This window comes from Leptonotus elevatus, chromosome 1 (genome assembly GCF_054856555.1).
Source record: "Leptonotus elevatus isolate MCC_2025b chromosome 1, RoL_Lele_1.0, whole genome shotgun sequence".
NCBI classification, from domain to species: Eukaryota; Metazoa; Chordata; class Actinopteri; order Syngnathiformes; family Syngnathidae; genus Leptonotus; species Leptonotus elevatus.
Window position 1 is genome coordinate 49,311,350 of NC_141239.1, and position 27,891 is coordinate 49,339,240.

Consider the following 27,891-nt stretch of genomic DNA (forward strand, 5'->3'; position numbering starts at 1 on the left):
AGTATTATGGGGGATAGAGTATTGCAGTACTGCTTTTTGGCACGGGGGGGGGGGGGGGGGGGTGTTGGTCCAGGGAGTGAATGAGAGCGGTGGAGCTTGCTCTGAGCGCACTGTACGTTGGTGGAAAAAGCTCAAATAAAGTTTGTGCGAAAGCAACGAAAATATAACATGCCTGTTCAGTCTCTGAACCACGGTTGAGAGGTCACTGGAGAGGGAAAGAGTATTTAACACAAGGAAATTACAAAGGACTTTTAGGTTTTAGTGTCTGCTCTCAACATATCAAAAGTTTAGACACATTTTTGTGTCTAATCTTTTTTCCTTTTTTTTGGGAGAGTCTAATCTTGTATTTGCCCAAAATGCTCACACAGAATCTCCTTGGTTCATTTTTATGTACGGCACCGTGTTAAGAGAGGACGTGACGTTATGTCATTGACTGAACTTTCCATTTGTCCACTAGTTAATATTGGGTGATATGCCACATTATCATATACAGTGGAACCTCGGAGTTTGAACGTCTCGGAACTCGCACAAATCGGACTTCAACCAAGAAATCTTAGTAAAAAATGCCTCGGAGTTTGAAATCATTTTCGGAGTTCGAACACCCAAGCAAAGCAAGCTAAACCGAACGTATCTTGAAATCGGGTAGCCGAGTGAAGCCGAGCGAAGCCGAGCAATGCCGAATGGTCACGTTGGGGTAGTTGAGACGATGCACTGCTCATTTCCAGTGAGATCGTGAATACTCCCGGAGGTGCTCCATACTTGCAAGTACATTTGGATTTTCCCACGACAATTTTCTTCGCCATGGGCTCAAAGAAAGACAACAGTGCCAGTGGCCGCAAAGAAAAACATACAGTGCTACGAACCACAGTGGAATTAGGAAGGAGAATATCACGCAGTTTTAACTATCATGACTACTTCTGTAAATACTGGCACGAGGACCCCACTTAGCTGTTCAACGTGTCTGACGTTAAACAAAGCAGCACACAAGGATCGCTTAGTAGTCTAACAATATGCCCAATGTAAAATACACAAACTCAGCATTGAACTAAAGCTAGCATTAACATAGCATTTATCATCATCTGATGCCATCATAGCACAACAAAAAAGGTAAGGTATTTTTTATTTTATTTTTTAAATACTGTACTGTAAATGTAAAAAACATTAATATAAATTAAAATTGGAATGTTCTGTTTTTGGAGCTTGGTAACGGATTAATTGTATTTACATTATTTTCTATGGGAAAAATGTTTCAGAGGTTGAACAATTCGGACTTTGAACACTTCGCAGGAACGAATTATGTTTAAACTCCGAGGTACCACTGTACTGTATATTGTCACCCACACGGCAAATATGTATGGTTTATGTGTACAGAGCACTATCAGTCAGAGATGTGGACTCGAGTCATGTGACTTGGACTGACTCGAGTCATGAATCTGACTACTTTAGACTCGACTTGTTAAGACTTGCAACTTGACTTGGACTTGACCAAATGACTTGTGACTTCACTCGGTCAGACTTGAGCCCTTTGACTTGAAAAGACTTGCTTCTTTCACCAAAACAAAAAGATGAAAATGTATGTTAACGAGTAAGTTCCTCTCGGTGTGTGCGTGTGTGTGCAAGCTGGGCTGACACAGCGCCTCATTTCAGACATGTCAGGGAAGCCACAAAGGCGCAAACACACCTCGCCTACGCTAAGGCAAACTTCAAAATAAAGCTGACCAAATAATACATTGACACCAATGCAACAGCCTTGGGGGATTTTACTTTGAAGTCTGCCTGCGTGGTGGCGTGAACGCCAGCTTGACTCTTTCCCTTTGACATTTTGGCTTGCATTATCGACGTTTTTATTGAAATTACATATTTTCACCATTATCGAATTTAAAAAATAGCCCCCCCATTTCAGTCTAGGATGCTTATAGGTGCTTCAAACTCGCTGTGGTTACTCTTACTAGTCCCATGAATAAACAGTGAAAAGCATTTCACACTGGGATGAACACAACCTGCATGCTTTAAGGTGTGGGTACATATGTCAGCTTTATTTTTCGCCTTGCCTGATGTTTTGTACCCATACCAATTGATAAGAACCTGGTTCATTTTGCTGCGTTAAATGCAGTAAACTTACCAAGAAAGCAATTTCATGCAGTTAGTTCAGCAAAGAATCATTGTGTGGCGTTGTGTTCACCATTTCCATCATATTATAAGGCGGCCATTGAATGTTGAATTTATAATAGCTGAGCGTCAAGAACAGAAACTTACTGCAGCAGGGTTTAAATTAGTCCCGCCTCCACCAAAATCTTTTATTACCCCTTCATCATATCTTAGCACTGTTTATGCGTTTGCACAGGTCAAATATACATTGGTATTTACAAAGCCGTCGCACTAAGGAAGAGGAGGGAGCAGAGGAATGCGAGGAGGACTCAAGACAAAAGAGCTGAAATGAAGATGTCGAAGATGGACACCAAGCTCCGGACTGCAAATTTGGATGGCAAACCATTGCATGCATTTTCAATTTGACTTTACTCACAGAATGGTGATATATCAACAGCTATGGTTTTGTTACGATTGAGCGTTGATCCTATTAGGGAAAAGGGAAAAAAAAAAAAAGAAGTCATGAATGTATAAAATATAATGAAGATACACTCCACATGTTGAATTAAATGATGTATTACAGAACAAATGTGCTAAAAGTTCAACAGAACTGCGAAAGAGGCACATATGGCAGAAAATACACAACAATGTCACAGTACTTTTTCTCCATTACACAAAAAAGGAAAGTCCCTACTGATGTGAGACAAAAACAATGATTCAGCAGTTTTTGGTTTGACAAACTATGAAGATGTAACGCTTTCCGTCTTGGCGCGTCATGATGGCAGAGCATGCAGAGGTGAAGGTCAAATCTACAGAGTCAAACGTGCTCGAGGCCAACGGCCTGAAGCGGATATGCACATGCAGTAGTCAAATGTCGGTTCTTCATTTGGAGGAGTCTTTAAAAGAATGGGAGGAGGAGGAGGAGGGGGGGGGGGTTAACCAATTAAAGCAAAGCACGTACACAGAGCAGGAGACAAAGGAAAAAAAAAATCTGAGCAGGTACGGAGTGTTAATGCAGAGTCGAGTTTGGTGGACAAGAGTCTGTCAGGTTGGATGCGGCCGCTATAGATTCCCCCACGTGTCTGCAGCAGGCCAGTTTTCAAGAGTGCCACTCTCACTGTGCACCTGCTCGCCCAAGGTGAAGCTCAATCTGTACTGCAGCTCAACTCTCTCCTACACACACACACACACACACACACGGAGGTGTTGATAAAGGGCAGATTCACAGTTATACCATCCATGCGAGCGTACCTTGTCCGGGTTTGCCAGCAACATGATCTGTGTGACTGCAGCGGTAGGAAGGATGGGATTGAACGCCGGCAGATCCGTTCCAGACGGCGGCTGCAATTTCACCGCCATTGACTGCAGGCCAACAATGTCACATCAACTCATCATTCTGACGATGCAGAAAAAAAATTAAATAAAAAAATCCTGACTGACCTTCCGAGCAGGGATGTGCAAGTTTATATTTGTGACGGGCACGGGCGCAGAGGACAGCATGGAGATGATCACCACCTGCACGTCAGGGCGAGATGGCGGCGAGTCGCGGGCAAAGTGGAAGAGAACCCGCAGACTGTGTCCATCGAAGACAGTCACGGGCAGCAGACTACCTGGTAGCAGGAGAGGAGTTTGAATTCATGGAAAACAAATTCAAAAAAATGTCAATCTTACTTGGTTTAACGGATTCTAGAGGCACAAAGACATCAGCCAGGGAGACTTCGGCAGGTGCCTTTTCGAGGGGCTTGTCAAACGTGGGGCAAACGTTGGTGGTCTCTGAGGGGAGGGGCAGTGCGGGGCGGTCCGAGCTGAAGACCGGGATGGGGTTGGGGGTAATGTTAGATCCCGCCTTGCTCTGGAGATCTCTCAGAGTTGGCTTGACCTGCTGTTTGTCCCTACATGAACACATAGACTGATTGAATTTTTAAAAATAATAGTAACAATAATAAATAATTACTATAAATATATATGATTTAAAAAATATATATCTTTTCTGAATTGATGCCATTAAATGTATTCCAATTGATTTGAAAGTAGTCCTGACCACCTGTACCATTTGACCTGCAGGCCCTCAGGGGGGAGGGACTGCTGCAGCAGCGTCTTTCCCAACAAGTCGAGCTCATCCAGAACTGAGCCTTTGGGAGCCGAGGCGGGCGAGACGGGGTGCGAGTGGGAGGAGGGCTCCGGACTCAGGAGGAGGCTGGGCGCTGCGGGGATGTCCGCATCGATACTGTCAGATGACTTGAAGGAGAAATGAAGAGAAAAGAAAAGAATAGAACATTTAGTAGTCCGTCGTACAAACGTATCGATGCTTGTTCCGCCGCGCACCTGGAAGGAGTCCCAGGCTGTGGAGTCTTCTGGCTGGGAGGGAGGGTTAGAGGTGTGTGTTCCTTCACTTAAACCTGTGTGCAAAAAGCCCACAAAATGTTTCAATGCCCTGAAAAGTGTTTTTCATTGAAGTGGGCGTGGCATTACCGAGCGACATGAGCTCATCATCGAGCAGGGACATGCCCGTCTCCTGCGAGGTGGCATTGAGGCTGTCAGTTGGAGTGGGGAGTTCTGGGAAGGACGGTGGCGACTGGGGCGACGTGTCCAAGCCAGACAGATCAAGTAGTGCCGTCCCCACTGCTGGGCGGGGGGAAAAAAACAAAAAAACCACATGCGGAGTCATCGTGTTCACGACCAATTCTCAGTGACGTCTTCACCAACCAACCTGTCTGCTTTTGTGCGTTTAATGCATTGTTGCTGTTGACAATCTCCCCTTTCACCTGCTGCTTGTACAAATTGATGACATGGGTCAGGTTGTCATTGGCCTGCAGGATCTCCGCTGTGGACAGCCAAGACAAAATGCTCGTTATTGTCGTCATTGGGTCCATAAACAGCACAATAGCTCTTGATTGGAGTGGAGTAACGGCTTTGTGGCTTATGTTGTTAGGTCCACAAAAGGCTCTGGACTGACAACAATCCAATCGGCACACAGCTGGAACTGGTTTCTACAGCTGATGTTCAACTGCAACAATCTGCTGAGGCTGTTGATATTCATTCCAAATTCGGAAATTATTATTCTCCTAAAAAAATGATATCAATATTTTTTTTTACATGTATAATCACTGAGTTTTTCAGAAAGCCAATAGAAGAGGAAATATATCAATTTAGCACGTTGTGGCGGTTGTGCTATAACATCCTGTGCACGGAGATCTCCTCGAAGGCATGCAGCTCATTGAGATAAGAGGAAGTATACATTCAAGCGCCAATAGGATATCCTGGCTTGGCATGCAGTGAACACGTCACACATCAGTGAACGTTGTAAAACACAAGATGCTGCATCCAAAGTCCTATATTAGCGTCGGAATTAATAGTATCGGCATGTTACTTGTTAGTACTTGCCGATGCCACTGTTTTCATGCAGTATCGGGGCCTCTGCCGATACCGGTATCGGAACAACACTAGTCTTAAACGTAGCTGGACAAAAACATGCCTCATTACAATTAAACCAAAGGGTGCTGGAAGTGTACAAATGAAATACAGCCGCTCCTTTTTAACAGATGTGCTGTATTTAACATTGTGACATGACGACGACCATACAGTACATCATGGCCATTGTTAATATTGCGATATTACAGTATTGTTATTATTGTGACTTCCCTACAAATTAACTAGTGGTTTCTTAGCACCCTTAATTAGCAATTAAAGACAATATTGGGATGGCGTTGTGTTGATGTTGGTAGTCGACATCAGGGCTCCACACTAACTTTTGCACTGGTGCTACCAATTTTTGTAGTTGGTCGCACCACACAGGTTGTGGTCGCACCCTTTTTGAGGAAGATACAGCATGACCGTGTAAAGTTGTCTCAATTTGCACAACATAGTTTCAGATGACGTAAATATTGACAGCAACTCAACATATAGCTGCAAAATATTTGACTGGAACAAGATTTGTCTGCAATAAAACAGGTCAATTGTTTCATATCAGCCCACTTTAAAAGAAAGTGAAACATTAATAAAGTTTTTTAAAAAACAGTGATTTCACATCCATCATTCTTCTTAATTTATGCCAGCTTTTATAGATAGAAAGAAAGCCTACATTGTTTCGATATTTGCAATTGTTAACAGTTAATGCACCGATGCACTTTTTTTCAGTTTGAGTTTGAAATGTTCGACAGTTTTTGAATGCATCTTGCGGCTCGTCGAACGCTGTCAATGTTGCTGTAGCATAGCACGGAAAAAGTATCCACCGGTGCTTGTGGTGTCAGCAAACAAAAATTCTGGAAAAAGGAAGGAGGTCCATCGCACAGGGTCAAAAATTGAGCCACCATTTATTGAATTACACCAACAACCCGTTCGGCCTAGGGCTTCATCAGGCTGTTCATGTGAATTAAATATAATTTCAAGGCGGCACTGTGTTGATGTTGGAAGTCGACGGTCGAGTGAGGACGAGTCAAGCTAGCTGCCTTGAGCCACCAAGTGCTGCGAGGGTCAACTTTAAAATTCAAGTGTACCGAGATAATGGCATTGACGACAATGTATTAGTTGGAAGGCTTTTATTTTGAAGTTGGCCCTAAACACTATGTACGGCCCGAACCGTGATGCTTGATCCGTACCAAAAGATGAGCCGTTACACTATTTATTTGCGGGTAACAATTTGTTGCATAATCATTATATTATTATTATCATCGGTTGCACTTGAGACGGCCTTTTTTTGGGGGGGGGGGGGTGAAGTAGTGGCTATATTTTCAGAACCATCTCATATGTGGTTCTAAAACGCAGCCGTCTGGGGCCGAGGCACAATTGGTTGACAGCGATGCAGCAAGTAGCTCCGCTGCATGCCCATTTCCTGCTTTTACACGAGTGAGACAGAGCTGTAAGTCATAAAAATACCGTATATACAAAAAACAGGTAAAGCTCACCTAAAGCTTCATCATTATCCTCCGTATCGCTTGCCAATCTGAACAGCGTGGGTCTCATTTTTTCGCAGCGCTGGTAAAGGTCCTATTGACACAATACATGCTCATGATCAAACTTGTACATGACACGAGACAAGCGGCACGCTTTGCACTCGCCTGCAGGAGCTCAGAGTTGCTCTGATTTGCGGTGTTGGCGTCGTAATCCTGCAGAAGCTGAGTCAGCAGAGTGATGCTCTCCTTCACCTCCTGGATGGCACCCACACGCTTGGTCACCTTCTCTGTTCGCCTCTGATCCTACAACACATTCAAAGTCACTTCAACGCTGGGACGGTAAGTTGTACGTATCGGTTGGACGCCAAGCTACCTCTTGGACCATTTCCTTGATCAGTTTGTTGGCGGCATTCAAGTCTTCAGGATGTGAGCTGTTCAGCAGGCGAGACAACATCTGTCAAAGCCAAGAGGAGCATTAGAAGGAGGCGAGAGCCGTCGTGGCAGTGGACGATATTGGTGACATGGTTCTTTACTTTAGACTTTTCTTCATCTTCAAAAATGGCATTTTTAGGTCTGGGCGGGGCAAGATTGGGTAGTTTATCAGGGGGAAGTTCTGGATCTTGTTTGATAATACCTGCAAACAACAACAACAAAAGATTCAGAGATTTAATTTCCCCCAGCCTTAATTATAGGACTATTGATTTATTTTCTTTTTTTTTTACAGTTTGCATTGAATTGTAAGCAGCCTCTATGGAAAGCTGTTTTTACATGAAGTTGTCCTACTAGTGTGCAGAAATGTCATATCGTAGTTGAGGCAAATAAGACAAAGTTGTTCTCCTAACACGAGTCGCTGGATATGAAAGTGATCAAGTCAAATCTCAAACGCCCCCTTACCTTGTTTCTTTAGCATCTGATAGGCATCTATAATTTTGGCCTCATCAGGCAACCCTAACGTCCAGCTGTAGATCAACTCCAAGACTTTCTTCTTGACTGGCTCGGGTGAGCGTGAACCCAGGTACTGTGTGAGGACGACAACACATATGCAGCTCACGTCACATGTCCTGTGTGGGGGGGAAAGCTATTCAGGAATGTGCACAGGAGACCCTCAGGATGATATCCTACCTTTGGTGACACCACTTTAATAAGCTCATTAAGAAAGCGGAACTTGCCCACTTCATTGTGAAACCGTTTCCCACAGTTTTTCATACATGACTCCAGAACCTGATGAAGAAGCACATTAGAACATATCAAGCAAAACACTGGGTTTTAGGGGTGGGAATCTTTGAATGTCTCACGATTCAGTTTTTTGGGGGTCTGCGATTCGATTTTCGATTAAGAATGATTTTTGATTCAACATGATTTGATTGACAATGATTTTTGCTTCAATCTATAGATGTGCAAGGAATTGTAATGATCTACTCCAGTCTGACTCGCTAATGCTAATTAGCGCGCTACTCGCGGCACTTTTATCACTCAAAAGAACGGCTCCACGCTGAAAAACAAAAAAACTTTATTGGAATAACTTGATCGTGACTTTTTTCCTTCTACTCTCTAATGTGGCTACAACTTAACAGTGTATAAGACCAGGTGGAACCACACTGCCCCTCAGTGGCCAAACCGGGTACAACATGAACAGCGCTCCCAATAAAAAGGCACACACAGACAAAGGCAAGACAGTATAAAATAATTTCAATAAAATCGATTTTAGGACATTTAAAATCGATTCTGAATCGTACTAAATGAGAATCGCGATTCTTATGAGAATAAATGTTTTGGCACAAGCCTACTGGGTTTCATTACAAAAATGCAGAAACCAGAACTAAAAACAGAACTGGCCACTTGGACCAGCAGTGTAAATTGAGCCTCAGCGCAGTTATCTGGTAAAACAAGCATATCAAGCTGGCGCATAAGGAATGGGGAGCGAGATAAACCGGATCCAGTGTAAAGGAAAGACCGGGATGCCATGGTAGAGGTGTGTGGCGTAACACCCGACACTGTCTTTTCCCACCCTGTTGTGCTGCACACAAAGGGGCATTGCAAGATGTTCTTGTTGGGGTTCCAATGAAGCCATCTTGCTGCAAACCAGGAACGTCAATACCGTGTAAGAGCATTCTGACATTTACCACAAGAGCCTGCATGGCCTCCCACTCCTGCGGAGATTGGATCTTGTGGGCCAGCAGCCTGGTGGCCAGCTGAGGTCTGCAACACAACACAAAAAACAAAGACTGAACAAAAAGTTACATGGCATAATCCGGCTGCCCCGCTTGGCTGTATGGGCCAACAGAAGCGTCATTTGACTTTTACCATACAATCAGTTTTGAGTTTTTAATGGCTCTTTTCAAACTGCGACTAAAAACGTCAAATTGGTCAAAGTTATCTCATTTATGTGTCCTTTGAGGTAGATAAATAACTTGTTCTGACGCAGCAGCTATGTTCTGCCCTCCTCTTACCCCTCCAAATCATTGTTGAGCTGTTCACAGAAAGCATTGATGCTGCTCCAGTCCGTTTCCCTATTCAGCGGGTTGGTTGCTCTGTCTGAAATATTAGAACAGTCAGAAAACAGAAGCGGTGGATGAGATGGTTCGTTTACAACATTACAAGTAGACTGCTGACAAGTTACAGAACAAAATGTGTTAATTCAGTACAATAGTTGCAATGTTGTGCATCACGTCGTCAGGAATCCTTTGTTTAGCCATCTGGACCGACATACGAGGTTTCAAAGTGTTTCAAGATGTGTGTGAGTGTATTTTTTTATGTGGCCCTTAAAGGGGAAGTCAACCTTAAACATTTCTTGACAAAGTTATGTGTGACCTCATTAGTCTAAACATGACATTCTGATTAATATTACATTTGTGAAGTATGAGTTATGCAGCAAAATTCGGCCGTTTTAACCATCTCGGGGGGGCGATATTCAGCCACTTGCCACGGACTGAAAATGGCATCACAGTTGCTCTGTGCTCAGGCAACGACCAATCACAGCTCACCCGTTTTCTGACGCTTTGCTGTGATTGGTTGTTACCTGAGCCCAGAGCAACTGTGATGGCATTTTCACTTGACAGCAAGTAGCAAAATGGCCGCCTTGTGCTATTGATAGAAACTGTTGGATTTGGCTGCTTTAACTCATATTCCACTAATGCAATATCAACCAGAATATCATATTTAGACTAGCGGGGCTGCCTAGAACATATAATTGTCAAGACAGTTTTTGGGGGGTTGACGTTTTTCAGCCGTCTATTTAATGTAATAATACTGGTATATTGTGTACTGTCATTTATGAAGCTATTTTTATGAAGCTTCCATATTACATCTGCACAAATCTCGAATTCAGCACCTGGGTTTTGAAATCAATGGGTTATATATTCCTGTAAGACAAAGGTTTTGATTGATTGATTGATTGATTGGTTGGTTAGTTCCGGCCAGAACAATTACCGTAAATGCTCTTCCACTTCATGGCCAAAAGTGCATAAATACCCCCGTCTCCACTTTTTAATGGGGTGCCGTAAAATGTTTTATTTTATTTTATTTTTACCCCTAATGTAAAATATGAGCTTGGCTTAAAAAAAGTGATTACGCTCTTCACTAATCAAAACAAGCAGCCAGTCAGTTACAATGAGGGTCAACACGTTAGCTATCTTTGACGGTGTGGTCTCATAGATTTTTCGGTTGAATCCAGAACTTTCTTACGGGTCACCAGCTTTAAAAGATTCAAAGTGAGCCGTATTATTGGAACAGAGAGTTCCCGACGGCCTGCCACGTAGCGCAGTGCTAAATAAATGCCATGACGCGAAAAGTAAGCCAGTTTGTGCTGTGTTGACAGCTGCCAGGTACAGGTAGCCGTGCAGCTAGGTTAGCATCCTATGTGTCACGGAACCGCCTCCAGCCTTCACTGCCCACTTCAGTAACACTGACACCTCCCACTTAGCACGCAGATATTCTGTTATGTTTCTCCTGTGACCATCTGAGAATAAAGCGCGTTTATTGAAGCCCAAATACTCACTGATGCGAGACTCCAAACTCTCCGAATCTGGAAGAGCAGCCATCACAGCTAGCTTATGTCGTTTGTGCGTCTGCCTTGTGACGAGGTACGTAAAGGCACGTACAGTACGTAAACGCACAAAGAGGCGGAGATAGCATAGAAATATCTCAAAATAGACTTAAAAATTATGCATTATGTAAAATAGACTCGCGCGTTATCAACTGTACCTCGTGACCACGTATAAATGTTGAGATTTTGACAAAATAACTATTTATTTACGTAAATATTTTTAAAAGTCGAGATGAATTGCAATTAATTTAGTTATAGGCTATAATGACCTAAATGTATGTTGATATTTAATTGAAATTTAGAGAGAGAGAGAAAAAAATAAAGGATGACGGATAGTGTTAATTTGTGTATCATTGAATAATTATGATACAATCGTATCGTAACTCCATGCTCTGTCTAAAACGTCACTGTACCAGCTACACATTTATAAAAGTTAAAAGTACAAAAATGAGTTATTTACATTATTATAAATCGTAAAATTTCATTGGTTCAAGTTTTCCCATTCCTTTTTTAGTCAGACGATTTGTGGCTGCGAGCTATTTCACGGTTCGACCAACCACTAATTTATTTTTGTCTCTAATCAAGTGTGCGCTACACCGAACCACATTTTTTAGATTCAATTTGAATTTCCAAATTGTAGGTGCTGCTAAACAATTTTCTGATCTGTGGAATTTAAAACTGTGCAATTAATTTTTTAACCTGGACATATTAAGGTGACCTGGTTCAAGAATATTGAAACACCCTCGTATGTTAATGTTAGGGATGACCCAATCACTGATGTTCTACATGCCCAGCTCAAAAGAGGTAACATAATGCACATCCATTCAAGTGTTGGCTACAACTCACACCCTGCAGTCACTCCACACATCGACTGCTTGTGTTGAGCCAACATTCCCTTTATTGAATCTTTCATATGAAATGTTCAATTCCTTCGCCATTTCCTTTGGATTACCTCACCAGGGGGTTACAATCAGCTAGCATGACTTCTCAGACCAATTATTGTATTCATTGTTATATGACGTTTACAGCAGGGGTCATCAACAGTCCCAAGGGCCACATGAGCCCTTGGGTCGCATATGGGACATTGTAAGTTTGATCAGGAATACTGTGGAAGTGATCATTTGAAAATATAAATACGTACTTGCAGAGGTTTGTATGAATAGTTTTACACACTATTCTTTCCAATCTTGTTTTTAATCGTTAAGAATTATTGTGAGAAAACATTAATATGACCACATCTCTAAATTACTATCGTCAATTAATAATAATAATATAATTAAAGACAATTTGATCAAATTTGTTATTTCAGAAGTGTCAGTCCTTCTCATGAATCAGTGAGTTTCAAAAAAGTGAAGAAAAAAAGTGAAATAGTGACCCCTGGTGTAAAAGGGATATTATTATTATTATTTCATTATTATTATTATCAATATTATCAATAGATAGTTTATTCACTATTTTAATAGTTCATTGATACAGGTTAGGCTGGGTAACTAAATATTAGGATCCAAATATGTTTAGTATTCTTAAATATTATTGACATGTTCATATTAATGACATAGGGGTACGAACAGATGCGCTTATGCTGAAGCAAATTTTTATCTGTTTTATACATGTTCGGAATAAACACGGAAAATAATGATTTAAAAAATGGAAAACAAACACACCGACGTTATGAAACAAGGTCGCATGTAGTCACGTTAAAACTCATTTTCTTTAGAAAAAAAACGAATGCGAGGAAGTTCACCAAAGTCTATCATTCGCGTTAGCCCGAGTTTTTATAATTTAGCCGGCCAGGACAAACAAACAAACAAAAAACAAACAACTAGTTTAAGGAAAAAACTGGCGACAGGGTTTTGTCTCCCCCTAGTGGTAGCTATTATGCAGTTCACCGAGTGTGACGCACAGCAAGATGGATGGACAACCACCGAGGGGATTTTTTGGGGTTTTGTTTGTTTGTTAATGAACACTTGTGGACCTCTGCGAGCAAAAAGCCCTGGAATTGCGTTACAATTTCACGTTTTCATTTGGTTTGGGATGAAAAGTAACTTACGTGACTGAATCCTGACCGGCTAAATTGTAAAAACTCGGGCTAACGCGAAAGATAGACTTTGGTGAACTTCCTCATATGCGTTTTTTTACCTCAAGAAAATTAGTTTTATGTGACTACATGCGACCTTGTTTCATAAGGTCGGTGTAATATAATATTGACACGGCGTGTGCTAAATGTAGCACTCGAGCTCGTTCCCTTCTGCCTCCACGTTGCTGTGTTGATGTATGTCACGCTGACCCACCCCTCATGTGACGAGGTCCATTAATTTGCCATACATGACACGATGGCATCGAGAGAAGCTTTGCTCAAGTGGTGCATCCAAACATGCAGCATCTACCCACAGGTGGAAATCACCAATTTTTCCACCTCATTCCGAGATGGACTTGCGTTTTGTGCCATCATCCACAAACACCGTACAGACCTCATGTGAGTAGTCTTGTTTTCTGTATTTGTGGAGAACTGATGGGCTGCAATGGTGTGCATGTCCCAAAAACATTCAACGTTTTCCTGCATGCTGTTTAATCTGGATCTGACAGTGGGCCTAATCTCTTCACCACAACATAATCTCGCTCCTCGACATCTTCTCTCCCCTTTACAGTAAATTGGATTACTCAGGTTTGTTGTGGTGGTTACAGTAAAATAAAGTCACTTTGCTTGCTCTGTAATCTTAATATGCTTCTTTTTTTTTTTGTGCTGTACTTATTGTGCTCGTTAATTTAATTGGCTCTCTAAATCATGTTAATGTCTTTATTGTTTCATTCATCTGGATTCAGAGATTTCAGCTCCCTCTCCAGAGCCAATGTTTATGAAAACAACCAATTGGTGAGTTATTTGCACACACTTGGAAGCATGTGTCCCTTTGAACAAACATGTAGTACTGCACAGCATGATTCCCAACAAGTGTGCAGAGGTCTGTTATTATTATGTTGTCAAATATAATCAGGTGTGCCACTGGAAATGATCTAATTTACTTAACTCATTCACTGCCATTGACGGCTATAAACGTAAAAAAACTTCGATTGGTTTAACTTTTTTTCCCACTTTTGTTAACAAAAGTATGAACACCTAGATTTTTTTAAATTGTGCATTTAGAACAGATATAAAATTTGTGATTAATCGTGGGTTAACTAGTGAAGTCATGCAATTAATTACAAAATAAAAATTGTAATCGCCTGACGAGATGATTATTAAAAATTAGGGGTGTCAGGCGATTACATTTTTTAATTGTAGATTTTATATCTGTTCTAAATGTACAATAAAAAAAATCTAGGTTTTCATACTCTTGTTAACAAAAGTAGAAACACAAGTTAAACTAATAGAAATAGTTAAAATGTTTTTTCGACGTTTATAACCGTCAATGGCAGTGAATGAATGAATTTGCCCAAAGATTTACTACAAATCATGTGTCTTTGTTCAACTATGGCTGCAAGTTCATGTCGAACAATTAAATGGTCATGCGCTACGCAGTAAAAGTACCTGCCAGGAAACAGGGCAAGCTAACCTCATCCTGTTACTTCAACAGGATGTGTGACATTTTGGTAAGAATATGATATGAAATATATACCTTGGCTCAATAAAGGTTGGTCTCTTTTCATAAACTGTTTTCAGGCCTTTGAGGTTGCAGAGACCAAGCTTGGCATCCCCGCTTTCCTGGTCCCGAAAGAAATGCTTGCCACCGAGGTGCCTGACTATTTGAGCGTCATCACATACCTCTCCCAGTATTATCACTACTTCACTACGTCCAGCGGTGTGTAAGGGAGCATCTCTCTCTCATTTTCTCTCTCTCTCTTTTTTTGATTTGACGTCTTCATCATTTTATCGTGCTGCGAGCAAATCAGCAATTCTGAACCCAGCCTCACCCCATAAGAGGGCGTGCACACTTGTGCAACCAAATTATTTCTGTTGTGTATTTTTACTTTCCATTTTCAATATATATATATATTTTTATTTTATTTTAAATTTAATTAGTTTATAGGTCACATTTATGGTGAGAAAAGGTTTTCTTCTCATTTTTTGTCTTCACAAAAACCTGGCATTGAACAGGAGTGTGTATCCACTGCATCTGTCAAGCTGTGAGGCACATTATTATTAGAATTATGTATTCACAGTATTTAAAAACAATGTCAACAGCAGTGCGACGTAACTATAAGGGCGTTCACTTAAGTTGAGTACTTTTAGGTACTTTGTGGTAGTTGTACTTGTATGTTACCACATCATTTATTGTACTTTTTCCCATCTCTTTCTTTCTTGTCAGCTTCATTTATTGTTTGTTTATAATATAAAAACACTGTTGGGCAGCACAGTGGGGTAATGGTTAGCATGTCTGCCTTCCAGTTCGAGCGTTCTGTGTTTGAATCTAGTCTGCTGCCGTGTTTTGTGGAATTTGCATTTTTTTGCACATTCTCCCTGTGCTTCTGTGAATTTCTTCCTTCCACGTTCCAAAAACTACCACAGCATGGTTTTTAACTCATTCACTGCCATTGACGGCTATAGATTCATTTGAACTATTTCCATTAATTTAACATTTTTTTTGCACTTTTGTTAACAAGAGTATGAAAACCTTGAAATTTTTTATTGTACATTTAGAACAGATATACAATTTTTGATTAATTGTGAGTTAACTATTAAAGTCACGCGATTAATCACAATTAATTGTAATCGCCTGACGCCCCTAATTTTTAATAATCTTAAAAAAAAAAGAAGTTGTTTTTTTTTCTTTAAAGAAGAAGAAGAAGAAAAGATAATTAAAAATTAGGGGCGTCAGGTGATTACAATTAATTGTAATTAATCGCGTGACTTCACTCGTTAACTCAGAATAAAAGATTATTAAAAATTAGGCGTCAATGGCAGTGAATCCGTTAATAATATGAATGCTAATTGGCTTCATAAGCCAACATTTTGGGCGCGGCTTGTCATCTTCACTCTTGCCAATTACTTGCGGTCGGGCTGTGCTCAAGCCAAGAGGTGTTTTTCACATGTTGAATCTTTATTCATCATTTACATTCTGTCTCTTGACTTTGCAGCAGGTTCTTCCAGTTTGAGGTCATCACACATCTTATCAAATAAGGTGATATAAGAATCGATCTTGTTGTGTGCAATGTATGAAACACTTGAAAGTTGAAAGAAAGATTTTTGAGTCACTATTCTTGCCTGCATTGTCAAGTTTCTTATGTGTTTCTTTTTTCAGCGTTCGGCTTCTTTGCCCTCCAGCAAAGGTGATGATTGTTCTGATCGAAGTCTATGCACTGTATGTCACTTTTGCATCAAACCCGTTGATCTTATTGAGAGACATGTGATCCGCGGAGAGATCTGCCATCGCGCTTGTTTCAGGTAAGCCAACTCAAATAATGCTAACATTGTCAATCATTTGGAATTTTGATACTGGGACATGCAACCTTGATGTCTTTCAGATGCAAAGTATGCCATGGCACCCTTGCAGCAGGCTTTTACATTCCAGGAAAGGATGCTGGCGCTTTCATCTGTTCTGACCACATAACAGGCGGTGCAAAGGCTCACGCCGATAAAAACTTTGAGGTATGGGAAGACTGCATGTCTCTCGGTGGATTGACACTCATCAGCGTTCCTCACTACTCTGAGAAAACAAAGTCACATGACAGACTGGTTTATAAACCGCTCGGGATAGAGCAAACAGTGCAGCACGAGTCCTCTGACACACACAGTAGCATGTCAAGGCCGCCATCTGCTCAAAACGTCCCGGTAAATGTCGACCAGACAAGCGAAGGCAAGGATGAATTGCCAGCTGTTTTGGCAGGAAGCAACGAGCAGAAGGAAGAGACAAACACCGAGGCGCCTTCGGAGTTCTTGTCACTTGATGTACAAGTGACTGGAGAAAATAAGCAGCTGGCATCAGAACAAACGCTGGTTTCTGCCTCTGCAGCCAGGACTCAACCTTGCCAAACACTGTGCGGCACCTCAGGTAAGGAAACGCAGATGTATTTGACAGCTGTCACGTTTTTTTTTTTTTGTCGTACCTTAATGCAAAATTCAACTGCATTAAAAAAAAAACGTTTTTTTTTGTGTGTTTATTTTTTTATTTTTTTAGAGTTGAGTGATTTCAGTACAAGCTGGATACACGGTATATAGACAGAAATAGATAGAAATAATTTATAATAGACACAAAATTCACTGCTCTGTATTAAATATAAAACACATTAACCATGTTGCTTCTAACGTCTGATTAAGTATTTACAGTTCGAGATTTTTGTCTGCTGCAAGCGAAGCTCATTTTGGTTCAATTGTTTATTTTCCTGTGCAGGCAGTTCCACCATTCAAAGTCAGCACAGTACATTTTGTAGAGTAAATTTTACTCTAAACGGAGTCTATTTGGTCAGAGGAAAATATTCAGAGTAAATTTTACTCAAAGTGTTTTGGTGTGTGTATCGCATGAAAAAAAAACCTATTAAAAATTTCATTCAGAAATTCTCATTTTGCAAGGAGGGGATTTTGACTCAATTTGACTATTTAAGTTACACAAGGGTTGAGGAACGAACTCACGACCTTCAGCGTCTGAGACTGACACTCTACCCCCTGAGCTACGACACTCCTGCTGTTTGCTTATCCAAGAGGCGATGTTTTTGGTCTTGGAGTTCAGCTGACAAGCAATCAGGGAGTAGATTGGCTGTCTTCCTCAACCCTTGAGTGACTTTTATTTATTTTTTTACGTTTTATTTTACTCTCTTGCAAGTGTAAATTTGACTCTATTTAGAGTGTTTAAAGTAAAATTGACTCTACAGAATTTACTTTTCCATTTTCAAACAATTGTATTTTTTTTTTATTACAATGTATTGTTGAACCCCTGCTTCAGCATAAATGAATAAATTATGAATAGTAAATCTCGCCACATGTTCACCATGCTGTGACATTCCTAGTGAATGTTGAAGAGACAACCGATAGCGAGGATGAATCGCCATTGGTTCTGGCAAAAAGTGGAAAGCAGAAGGAGGAGACAAAAACGGAGGCGACCTCGGAGTTGTCCTCACCTTGTGTACAAGTAACTGGAGAAGGTAAACAGCTGGCACCCAAACGAAGCAACAAAAGTCACTATTCCCCTCTTTCATCTCAAATGTGAGTCAAGTGGCATATTTGTTTCTTTGTACTTAAAAAATAAATTAAATGTCAACTTCGCCTGATGTATTTTCCATTTCCCCCTTATGGAGTCAACTGATCGTCATCACTCTCTTAATTGTTCTAGCAGGAACGTGAAAAGTCCTGTGAAAACCAACCATCCATGGCTGAGAATCATCCATCCCGGACCATGGACACAACTGCCCCCTGTTGAATCCCCAGGACCCCCCACGCATTCCAAACGTGGTCCCAACGGTCAGGTGTACTGGCACAGACCAAGAGTCCCTCCTCCCAATCCTTTTAGTGAGGACCTGGATGAGGAAGATGCAATCAAAAGTCAGCTACATCTCAAAGATGCTCAACTTGCTCGCTCTGATGCAACCACTTCTAATGTCCCTCCAAAAGTAAATTTTAGTCCCATTTTCACAAGAAGTCTTTCTGTGCCGGCTGTCAAATCTACAAAGCCACCTTTTGGCATGAAAGAGGACAATAAATCACCCTCCTCAACACAAAGTAAGGTATGAAAGGTGATTCTGCTTTGAATGTATTTCTAGACGTATTTGCCTGAAACACATAGATTAATAATATATGCAGTACCTTACAGTATTTTATCCTGGTAGGTATGCCATTTTGATGCAAAAGCAGAAATTCCCAAATCGAAAACATACCTGGCACTCACATCTGGACGAGCACCTGCTCCTGGACATGGCTTCCCGCTCATCAAAAGGAAGGTATGATAACCCTAACCCTGATTCATAACCGAAAATGTTTGTTCCCCCCTAACTGCCCAGAATAATTTAGTTTCTTCACATGAGTCACATGAGCAGATTTTTTTCAATGACTGAAGACAAATAATAATCCCTATTTGTTGTTTGGCAGGTGCAGGCAGACCAGCATCCTCCTGCAGCAGATCTGCTGGCGGAAACACGACAAGTGCAAAAACAGCTAGAGGCACTGGAAGAAAGCGGCGTTGACTTGGAGAGAAATCTCAGAGAGTGCAAGAATGGTCCATCATGCGTTTTGATTTAAAACAAATGTCCATACTATCTAAACCATTAAGACTCAAGTACTTATATTTCTTTTTAATTTTAGACAAAGAGGAAGAACATCTATTGACTGAATGGCTTGCTCTTACCCATGAGAGACAATATCTGATGCGACGAGATGATGAGCTGGTTTATTTGTAAGTAGCCGTATTGTGTGAATACTTTACAAGGAAGTGTTCACACTACTGTATACAAAATAAAACACACCACTTGTGAATAATCTAATTGAACTATGCAATTTGTGGCAGGACTAAGCAGCAAAGGTTGGAAGAGAGGCAAGCAGATGTGGAGTATGAGCTTAGACGTATCCTCAACAAACCAGGTGAGAGTTGTCTGTTAAGAATTCTAGCCGTTTTTATTAGGGGTGGGAATCTTTGAATGTCTCACGATTCGATTCGATTTTGATTTTTGGGCCTGCGATTCGATTCAGAATCGATTTTCGATTAAGAACGATTTTCGATTCAAAATGATTTGACAGTGATTTTTGCTTCAATCTATAGATGTGCAAGGAATTGAAATGATCTACTCCAGTCTGACTCGCTTATGCTCGCTTATGCGCGCTACTCGCAGCACTTTTATCACTCAAAAGAACGCTGGGGGAAAAAAAACTTTTATTGGAATAACTTGATCGTGACTTTTTCCTTCTACTCTCGAATGTGGCTACAACTTTACAGTGTATTAGACCGCGTGGAACCACACTGCCCCTCAGTGGTCAAACCGGGTACAACATGAACAGCGCTCCAAATAAAGGCAAACACAGACAAAGGCAAGACAGTATAAAATAATTTAAATAAAATCGATTTGGGGACATTTAGAATCCATTCTGAATCGTACTAAATGAGAATCGCGATTCTTATGAAAATCTATTTTTTGGCACACCCCTAGTTTTTATGTTACACCCCGACCATGGTCCTTTTACTTTCAGAGAGTGTCTGGAGTCAAGAAGATCGAGATCGAGAGCAAAGCCTGATGGCCGATCTGCTTGTCATCATCGAGCAGAGGAACCAGATCGTCAGCATTTTAGATCAAGATAGGAAAAGGTGCAGCAAGAATGAACAATACCAGCATAGCATAGATTTTATGTTGAAGAAGTAGTAGTAATGATACTCTGTTTTTCAATTAGGGAGCGAGAAGAAGATGCACTTTCGGAACAGATGATCAAGAACCAAGGTGAGGATTTTAATCAGTTTTTAAAATTGCTTCATGACATTGTCATATGATCTAGATCCAGCCAAACGGTTGCATAATGTGTTGTATGGAATTTTGTTGTTGTTGTGTTTCTTGTCAGAGCTCCATAAAGAAGGTCTGAAAGAGCTCAAGAAGTCAAAAGGAAAGTTCAAACCCTCAAAGGTTTTTATGCTGAAAAGGGAAAGCCGGAAAGGCGAGCGCGCCAAAGACTCCGTGGACAAAAAGAGCTGAAGCCCTGGAGAGACTGTAGAAGAAGAAAAGTGAAGAAAAGTTCAAGGAAAAATTCAAAGGCATCAAAATAAGTTGTGCTTGTTCATGCTGACATGTTGGCCCCGTTTTGTGCTTAGACTGTATTGTGAATGCAAATTAAGCGTCACACAGGAATGTATCCAAGTACAGCTTTTGTGCCATTTTACGAGTAATGCAAAATTGCCTTAGTCATTTTAAGGATTTTCTGCAAACAAGAAAAGCACAAGTTGCCTCAATTAAACCTTGTGGATTACTATAAACATGAGAGAGAATTTACACACACATTTGCAATTTCTAGCAAGCACATTGGTTTTTTTATTGATATTGAGACAGCAAGTTAAAAATAATGTAGGCAATTATGCTATTAGGTATAATATGTATAATACTGTATGTAAATATGTTTTTGCAAAGTGTATGCATGTTTTGTTACATATTCAGGTACACCAATAAATTTGAATATTGTGAAAAACTCAAATTTATTCCAGTAGTAAAGTTCAAAGAAGGAAATTTGTAGATTAGCTACAAAATGCAGTAATTATTTTATTCATTATTTATTTGGATGATAGCTTACCGCTAACAAAAACCCAGACGTTAACATCACACAAAATTTGAGTATTACACTGCGAACAGTAAAAATAAGAAAAAGCTGCTCCTTCTTTTTTTTTTAAATATAGAAATTCGATTGGTGGTGATATTCTGAGTGTCTAATCTGAACAGTATATGATCTTCACTTTTTGAATTGAACTTCATTAAAGATTTAAATTAACATTTCTACGATGTTTAGATGTTTTTGAATGTGAGAAAATTATATAACAATTAATATGTAAATAACAGCTCCCTTAAATTTCACAACGTGAGAATTAATTTGTAAGAAACTGACGTCAAAAACACTAGATGGCGCTAGTGTTTACGAAATACAGTTGAAAAAAATATGTCGAGTGTAATTTTTTTTAAATACTCAGTTTAGGAATATTAGTTGGAGTAAAGCATAGCTTGTTCTTCATTACAAATAAAGTTACGGAACTACATTTAAAAATATGACATAATATTTACCCAACAAACATGTATGTTTCACGTTTTGTAAATATTGATGACAAATGTTCTTTTTATAAAGTTGTACCGGAAAGTGTAACACATTAAATTTTTGATTGCCCTATTAGTGCTGCTTTTTGGAAGGATATTGAAAATAATTTTATGTGTGGATCAAAAAACAAGATTATATTGAATTTTTTTTTTACCCTTTTTGAATCTAAGAACAAAAAAAAAAAAAAAATCAACTTGAATGTTTTATTGGGAAAATTCTATATCAATACGTGTAAATTTAAAACATCGAAACCTTTATTCAAATTGTTTTTGATTGACTACTTTAAGTCTCTTAAATTTGTAACAATTAAGAAATGTCATTTGATAATTAATATCCATGCAGAATTATTTTTTTTAAATGCGTCTTGGAGATACTTAAATGTTTTTATTTTTTTATTATTTTATTTTTTTAAATGTGATTCATGTAAATTGGATTGACTGAGCTTTGTATTCTTCTTTCGTAAAGGAAAATACGTAAAATAAACAAATACATAAATATTATGGTGATAAGAAATAATAAAAAAGTTTACGACATACAGAATTGTATTTGCTGCAGTTATACAGTAATTTGAATTTACTACTTTATAATTTTTTAAGGATATTTTTCTTCAGCTCATAAACACACACGCAATGTTGATGATGCGCCTTATTTATTTCTCCTACGAGTGAGAAAATCAAAACGTTCGGAACCATAGTTTACTTCTCTGTTTATCCGGATTTATTTTTCAGTGCACGCAAGAACCGGAAGTTAAATGTGTTCATCGTACTCGTGCGAGTTCTTGTTTACAACGAGAGGATACAATTATTGAAACTGTTAACTTGAGATATTTGTTACTCAACAGGATATGTCGGACAACGAAGATAAGTAAGTCATGTAAAAAAAGTTGCATTTCACTGTGTTTACGTCTTAGTTTGACAGTTATTTGAAGAAAACGTGTGCTAACCGCACGGCTGCGTTAGAGCTGATCCACAACTTATGTGTGTGACTGCTATAGTTTCTTCTTATGCTGGTTTGATTCATGACCTCTCCCATTTTTGTAGCTTCGATGACGGAGATTTTGATGATGCCGAAGAGGACGAAGGATTAGATGATTTGGAAAACGCGGAAGATGTGAGACTATTTTAGATTTCTGTTTGTGTCCATCTTCATTTTGACGTGTTGCGATGATAACATTTTGATAACATTTCTTGCATCTTTTGGACAGGAAGATCAGGAAAATGTACAGATCCTCCCGGCAGGCGATGGCCATCTGGCCAACCAGAAGAGGATAACAACGTCATACATGACAAAGTATGAGCGAGCCAGAGTTTTGGGAACTCGAGCTCTCCAAATAGCGTAAGTGTTTTGTTGGGTTGAATGAACATACATTACAAACTGTTGCCAAAATTGTATTTTATGTCAAAATGCTTTACAATGTCAGCATTGTACTCTTGTTTGAAGCTACATACGATATACGTAAATGTTTTAACGTGATCACCAAAACAGAGTATATTCAGTACCGTTCACAGGCTTGAATCCAGGATGTACTTTTTCTGTCACCCAAAGTCAGCTGACTAGTTTCAATGTTTCTGTTTTGAATGTGACGTAGTTTTTTTATTAACAGGATGTGCGCGCCGGTCATGGTGGAGCTGGAAGGAGAAACGGACCCCTTACAAATTGCAATGAAGGAGCTCAAGTAAGTAACGTTTGTATCTGTGTTCCAATGCGTCCTCCAAAGCTTAAAAACAAAGCAAAAAGCATAAAAAAAAAAAACAGCAGTACCAAATTCCAGGCCTGGAAGTCACTACCTTGAAAATCTTAACCCAAGAAAATTAAAGGTTGATTGAGGCAACTAGCATATTCGTGATGGTTGAAGAAGATAATAAATATGAGTAAATATTATATCTAAAATTAATATATGAACAACATAAGTGTACAACAATATTAAAACCAGAAGTGACAGATATCCTGAAGGCTATTATTTGACATCTTGTAATTACAGTTTTTCTCTATAGGTTTGGCACATTTCTTGAAACTGAGATGACATTTTCAAAATACCATGGACTAATCCCTAAACTACCATACAATTGGTCTCAACTGAATGGCACTTCTCATTGCTTTCATCAAATAGCCAATGTCTTAGAACATATCTCAATGGACTATATGCCACGGAGGAGGCGGGACTTCCGACTTCCGGGTTTTCACCCATCAATTTTGTTTAGTTTCCGGTTATGATGTAATTGGCCGCGTCCCAATACTCGCACGAATGGTTTTATGTAGTCTTTTATACTGCAATGACATTTGTAACGACGGGCGGGTGAAATTACTGTAGGCGCGTTTGTTGCGCGGCGCGATGATGTGCGTGCAGTATTTGTCCACATTAGTTGTCATGAATATGATTAATTGCATGAGGGAGGTGGAAAGCCAGTATTGGGACGCGGCCAACAGTAACCGGAAACATTATTGCTGTGTGTTGCTGAAGTCAGAAGTCTGTGCCATCTAGTCAATTGCTTTAGTGGATCTGTGCTAATTGTTGTGTACATTTAGCCTACCGTTAGCACAATCTGCCTACATTTAGCACATTTTCCAAATGATTTGATCTTGCTGATCGAACTGGATTAGTTGTTTTTCAGTCTAATGGCTGTCCTCTCCAAAACATGTCAGCAGGATTTCATTGTGTAAGTTATAATATGCTAAATCATCTGTTAAATTGTCAAAATAAGTCTGGCATATCACAGAGGATCAGTGGATGGTTGAGACATTCACGCCGTTTTTTTTTTTTGCTGCATTGCAAGGGAAAATATTGGCTGCGACGTGGATGAAAACCTTTGGTCAAAAGGGGGAAGACTAGTGAAAGTGTTACAGTAGTTGGTTCTTCAATTGCGCTGTGTGCGAGATATGATTTTAGTTATTAGTTTTTAGTTTTTCATAAATATACAGAATTCGGCTTATACTTTCTTTTGTTGCATTCAAGTAACTTTGTGTGAATAAAATTTGTTGCAATTTCCTTGACTGTGAGTGGAGTATATCAAACCGCAAACTTTGACTACTGCTCTTGTAAAATCATTTTTCCCCCTCAGTTTTATATATAATTGTATTTTGTTCGATGTTATGAGAAAACATCGAATGATTTTGACTTGCAGTGCTCACAGAATGCCAACGGGACGATGCATTTTGGGGGCACTGACTACTTTTTGATTTTGACACATAGGTGAGCTGTTTTGGGAGAGATATGAGCTTTTGCAGATGATTCAAAGAGTTGTGAAAAATCATCCAAGTTAAGAAGCACTAAGTGAATGCAGATGAGCCAAAGCAATTGAGAAGGATCTTTGCAGTGGTGACTGTTTGGGAAAGGAACTTTGAGTGAAGCATGTGTGAGCAGTTTTGGGGTAGATATGTGCTTTTGCTAATGAACTGATAGTTTGTGCACAAATGTAAGTCTGTTTGGCCAAATGAGCTTGCAGTTTTGAAAATGTCATCTCATTTTCAAGAAATGTGCCAAACCTATGGAGAAAAACTGTAATACCTTAGTCTCTGACCAAAGCATTAAAAATATAAGAATTTTTTTTCTAGATAGATTTTTACAGCTGTAAAATGCTTGCTTTTGAAAGTGTTGTTATTGTATGATGCAGTGAGAACTTTAGTGACCTTTCTTATGCGTTTGCCACCTGTTGCTTAATGCATGCCAATTCTTGTAATGTCAATATCAACCTTGTGTTTCTTTTTTCTAAAAATAGTTTACTGTGAATGAATTGAATAGTATACCAAATAATATAATGATACTTTTTATGCTACAAAAATATAGAAATATTAGAAAAACTGTCAAATTAACTCATTCACTGCCATTGTAGTGACATTATAGACGTTAACAAGAGTATGAAAACCTAGATTTTTTTTGTACGTTTAGAACAGATATAAAATTTGTGATTAATCATGAGTTAACTAGTGAAGTCATGGAGTTAATTATGAAAAATTCCAAATTTTTAATAATCTTCTTTAAAAAAAGTATATATATTTTTTTAATTAAAATTTGTTTTGTTTTTAAAGAAAAGATTATTAAAAATTAAGGGCGTTAGGCAATTATTAAAAAAAATCATAATTAATAGCATGACTTCACTAGTTAACTCACGATTAATCACAAATTTTATATCTATTCTCAATGCACAATAATATATATTTTTAGGTTTTGTGGGAAAAATGTTTAACTAATAGAAATAGTTCAAATAAATTTTTGACCCCCTATAGCTGTCAATGGCAGTGAAAGAGTTAATATAGCATTCATTTAAATCTTATTAGTTTAGTTATTTAAAGTAAGACAACAACAGAAGATTTAATTTTGTGAAGTTCTTGTAAAGAACCAACACATTCAATTGCACACACAGTGAAAGAAGTATTTAGCCTTAAGTTTTGCTCTTGCAACTTTAATATCTTGCCTTATTTGTTTGTGGCATTGGCATATATATATATATATATATATATATATATATATATTTTTTTTTTTACACAAGTGCATCTTATTAAATTAGAATATGTTCCACAAGTGAATTTATTTCAGTAGTTCAAACCAATGTGAAAGTAGTTAATATATAAGTAGATAGATAAATACACACTAAGGAAAACATTTAATAATAAAAAAAAGGATAGTCATAGCTACAGCTAACAACAATCCAAAATTAATCTCAAGAAAATAAAACAATCAAAATGTCCTTATATAGAAATCAATATAATATATTATATTATATATAAAATTCTGAATTCTTGAGATGCACTCTTATTTACAAACTGTACTTTGTGAGCATGTGGTGTCTCGTGTCGCCGAATATGGAGCACAGTAAACCAACATACGGCCACTAGCAGAACTTAGTTTGCTAAAAGTGGAGCAGGTATTAGTTGATCACATTGATCCTTGTGTCATCCACTAGGTGTGGAAAGATCCCCATCATCATCCGCCGCTACCTTCCGGATGGAAGTTATGAAGACTGGGGCTGCGATGAGCTCATCATTAATGATTAAGTCGCATTTCTGCAAGCCACGCTTCCTTCTAACGACAGCTGCCCACTGGAGGTGCTGTTGACTTTGTTTCTCCAAACTATCAAGTTGACTGTGCATCAAACTGCACCCTCGCCACTGCCTGTTTAAACCAACCACATTGTAAGGAAGCTCCTCAAGGGGGAAAGTACCATAAATGTTTGTTTTAGAGAATAAAAAGCCTGTATTTTTTACATATGTTGGTTTCGTGGAATTGTGCCTGTAAAATAACAGTTGTAATGTTTTGAATAAACTGCTAAGTTGTAGAGTTCTTGCACCTTTTTATACTTTATTCACAACACAGGGACTTTCAGAAAGCTTGGTAAGAAACTATTTTTTCCCCATTACAGTATGTCTGTAAAATGAATGTCACCACATTCCAGTAAAAAAGAGATGTTCACGTTATAACAAAATGATGATTGTCGGTGATCAATGATTCTTTTTTGTGTTGGCCAAATATCCCTCCAGCTATTGACAGTCATGAGGTGCATTTAAGGAGTTACAAACAAACAAGTTTCTTTTGCAAGACCTTCATGCGTTATCTTGTCATCTCAAATTTCCAAATGGAACATTTTCATGTTCCAGGCTCCCATTCCATGTCCTGTATTATTTTAATGACAATTTTTGAAACGCTCGCATTTGAAGCTTTTCATGATTTAATTTATTTGTCACCCTTGTGACATTGCGGCCTCCGCACAGATGTACAGTAGCTGGTTTGCTCATTTAGCCGAGGGAGTGCTGTAAACTGCACTGAAGCTTTTTGCCTCCAAACTTTCCTCTCCCATGAAAACACATGCACAAACACAAAGCAGTATTGTTGGGGGGAAATAGGTTGTAGGCAGTAAGTAGGTCAGTGTATGTTGTCATTGCTTTGTCTATGGAGGATTAAAAATACACTAAAAAGTACAGATGACATGAAGAGTCTATACACCTGTTTAATTTCCAAAATAATTTCCCCCCCTATTCAACAGTATGTCCTATGCGGGTCCACTAGTCTAAACCAAGTATTCAGATTAATATTGCATTTGTGGAATAGGACTTAAGCAGCAAAATCCACCTGTTTTTATTGATCTCAGGGGCAGCCATTTTGCCACTCGCTGTCAACTGAAAATGACATCACAGTTGCTCAGGGCTCAGGTAATGACCAATCACGGCTC

At 39.2% G+C, this 27,891-nt stretch overlaps 3 protein-coding genes across 6 annotated transcripts; 2 read left to right on the top strand and 1 right to left on the bottom strand.

Annotated features, from left to right (window-relative positions):
* Positions 1-2,266: 2,266 nt before the first annotated feature.
* Positions 2,267-11,054, bottom strand: gga1 (golgi-associated, gamma adaptin ear containing, ARF binding protein 1). 4 transcript variants are annotated; one of them, XM_086066835.1, is made up of 17 exons: positions 10,978-11,054; positions 9,431-9,515; positions 9,104-9,179; positions 8,103-8,201; positions 7,875-7,998; positions 7,514-7,614; positions 7,354-7,434; positions 7,146-7,283; positions 6,993-7,074; positions 4,799-4,912; positions 4,561-4,710; positions 4,414-4,487; positions 4,139-4,326; positions 3,760-3,980; positions 3,529-3,698; positions 3,340-3,450; positions 2,267-3,261 (listed from the first exon to the last, which is right to left on the bottom strand). In XM_086066835.1, the coding sequence occupies exons 1-17, from the start codon at positions 11,018-11,020 to the stop codon at positions 3,151-3,153; spliced, it is 1,968 nt and encodes a 655-aa protein (XP_085922961.1). In that variant the 5' UTR covers positions 11,021-11,054; the 3' UTR covers positions 2,267-3,150. The 4 variants fall into 4 exon arrangements, with proteins under 4 accessions (XP_085922961.1, XP_085922959.1, XP_085922960.1 ...); XM_086066833.1 differs by having other exon boundaries at positions 4,133-4,326; XM_086066834.1 differs by having other exon boundaries at positions 4,561-4,713.
* A 1,861-nt stretch (positions 11,055-12,915) lies between these two features.
* Positions 12,916-21,118, top strand: LOC147184235 (MICAL-like protein 1). Its single transcript, XM_086066836.1, has 15 exons — positions 12,916-13,501; positions 13,849-13,897; positions 14,684-14,822; positions 16,099-16,142; positions 16,263-16,405; positions 16,486-17,012; positions 17,965-18,160; positions 18,288-18,678; positions 18,781-18,891; positions 19,040-19,166; positions 19,253-19,343; positions 19,455-19,528; positions 20,132-20,246; positions 20,330-20,376; positions 20,495-21,118. Exons 1-15 carry the CDS (start codon positions 13,359-13,361, stop codon positions 20,623-20,625), a joined length of 2,328 nt encoding a protein of 775 aa, XP_085922962.1. The 5' UTR covers positions 12,916-13,358; the 3' UTR covers positions 20,626-21,118.
* A 1,325-nt stretch (positions 21,119-22,443) lies between these two features.
* polr2f (RNA polymerase II, I and III subunit F) lies at positions 22,444-27,000 on the top strand. Its single transcript, XM_086080623.1, has 5 exons — positions 22,444-22,591; positions 22,768-22,837; positions 22,932-23,062; positions 23,331-23,402; positions 26,629-27,000. Exons 1-5 carry the CDS (start codon positions 22,572-22,574, stop codon positions 26,717-26,719), a joined length of 384 nt encoding a protein of 127 aa, XP_085936749.1. The 5' UTR covers positions 22,444-22,571; the 3' UTR covers positions 26,720-27,000.
* The last annotated feature ends 891 nt before the right edge of the window (positions 27,001-27,891 follow it).

Coding starts and splice junctions, on each gene's coding strand:
- gga1 (XM_086066832.1), bottom strand. CDS start 11,020: ATGGCTGCTCTTCCAGATTCGGAGAGTTTGGAGTCTCGCATCA. Junction 7,999..8,102: donor TTAAAGTGGTGTCACCAAAG/GTAGGATATCAT, acceptor GTCCTCACACAG/TACCTGGGTTCACGCTCACC. Junction 7,435..7,513: donor AAGATGAAGAAAAGTCTAAA/GTAAAGAACCAT, acceptor TGGCTTTGACAG/ATGTTGTCTCGCCTGCTGAA.
- LOC147184235 (XM_086066836.1), top strand. CDS start 13,359: ATGGCATCGAGAGAAGCTTTGCTCAAGTGGTGCATCCAAACATGCAGC. Junction 16,406..16,485: donor TGCCATCGCGCTTGTTTCAG/GTAAGCCAACTC, acceptor GATGTCTTTCAG/ATGCAAAGTATGCCATGGCA. Junction 18,161..18,287: donor TCCCCTCTTTCATCTCAAAT/GTGAGTCAAGTG, acceptor TAATTGTTCTAG/CAGGAACGTGAAAAGTCCTG.
- polr2f (XM_086080623.1), top strand. CDS start 22,572: ATGTCGGACAACGAAGATAA. Junction 22,592..22,767: donor ATGTCGGACAACGAAGATAA/GTAAGTCATGTA, acceptor CCATTTTTGTAG/CTTCGATGACGGAGATTTTG. Junction 23,403..26,628: donor ATTGCAATGAAGGAGCTCAA/GTAAGTAACGTT, acceptor GTCATCCACTAG/GTGTGGAAAGATCCCCATCA.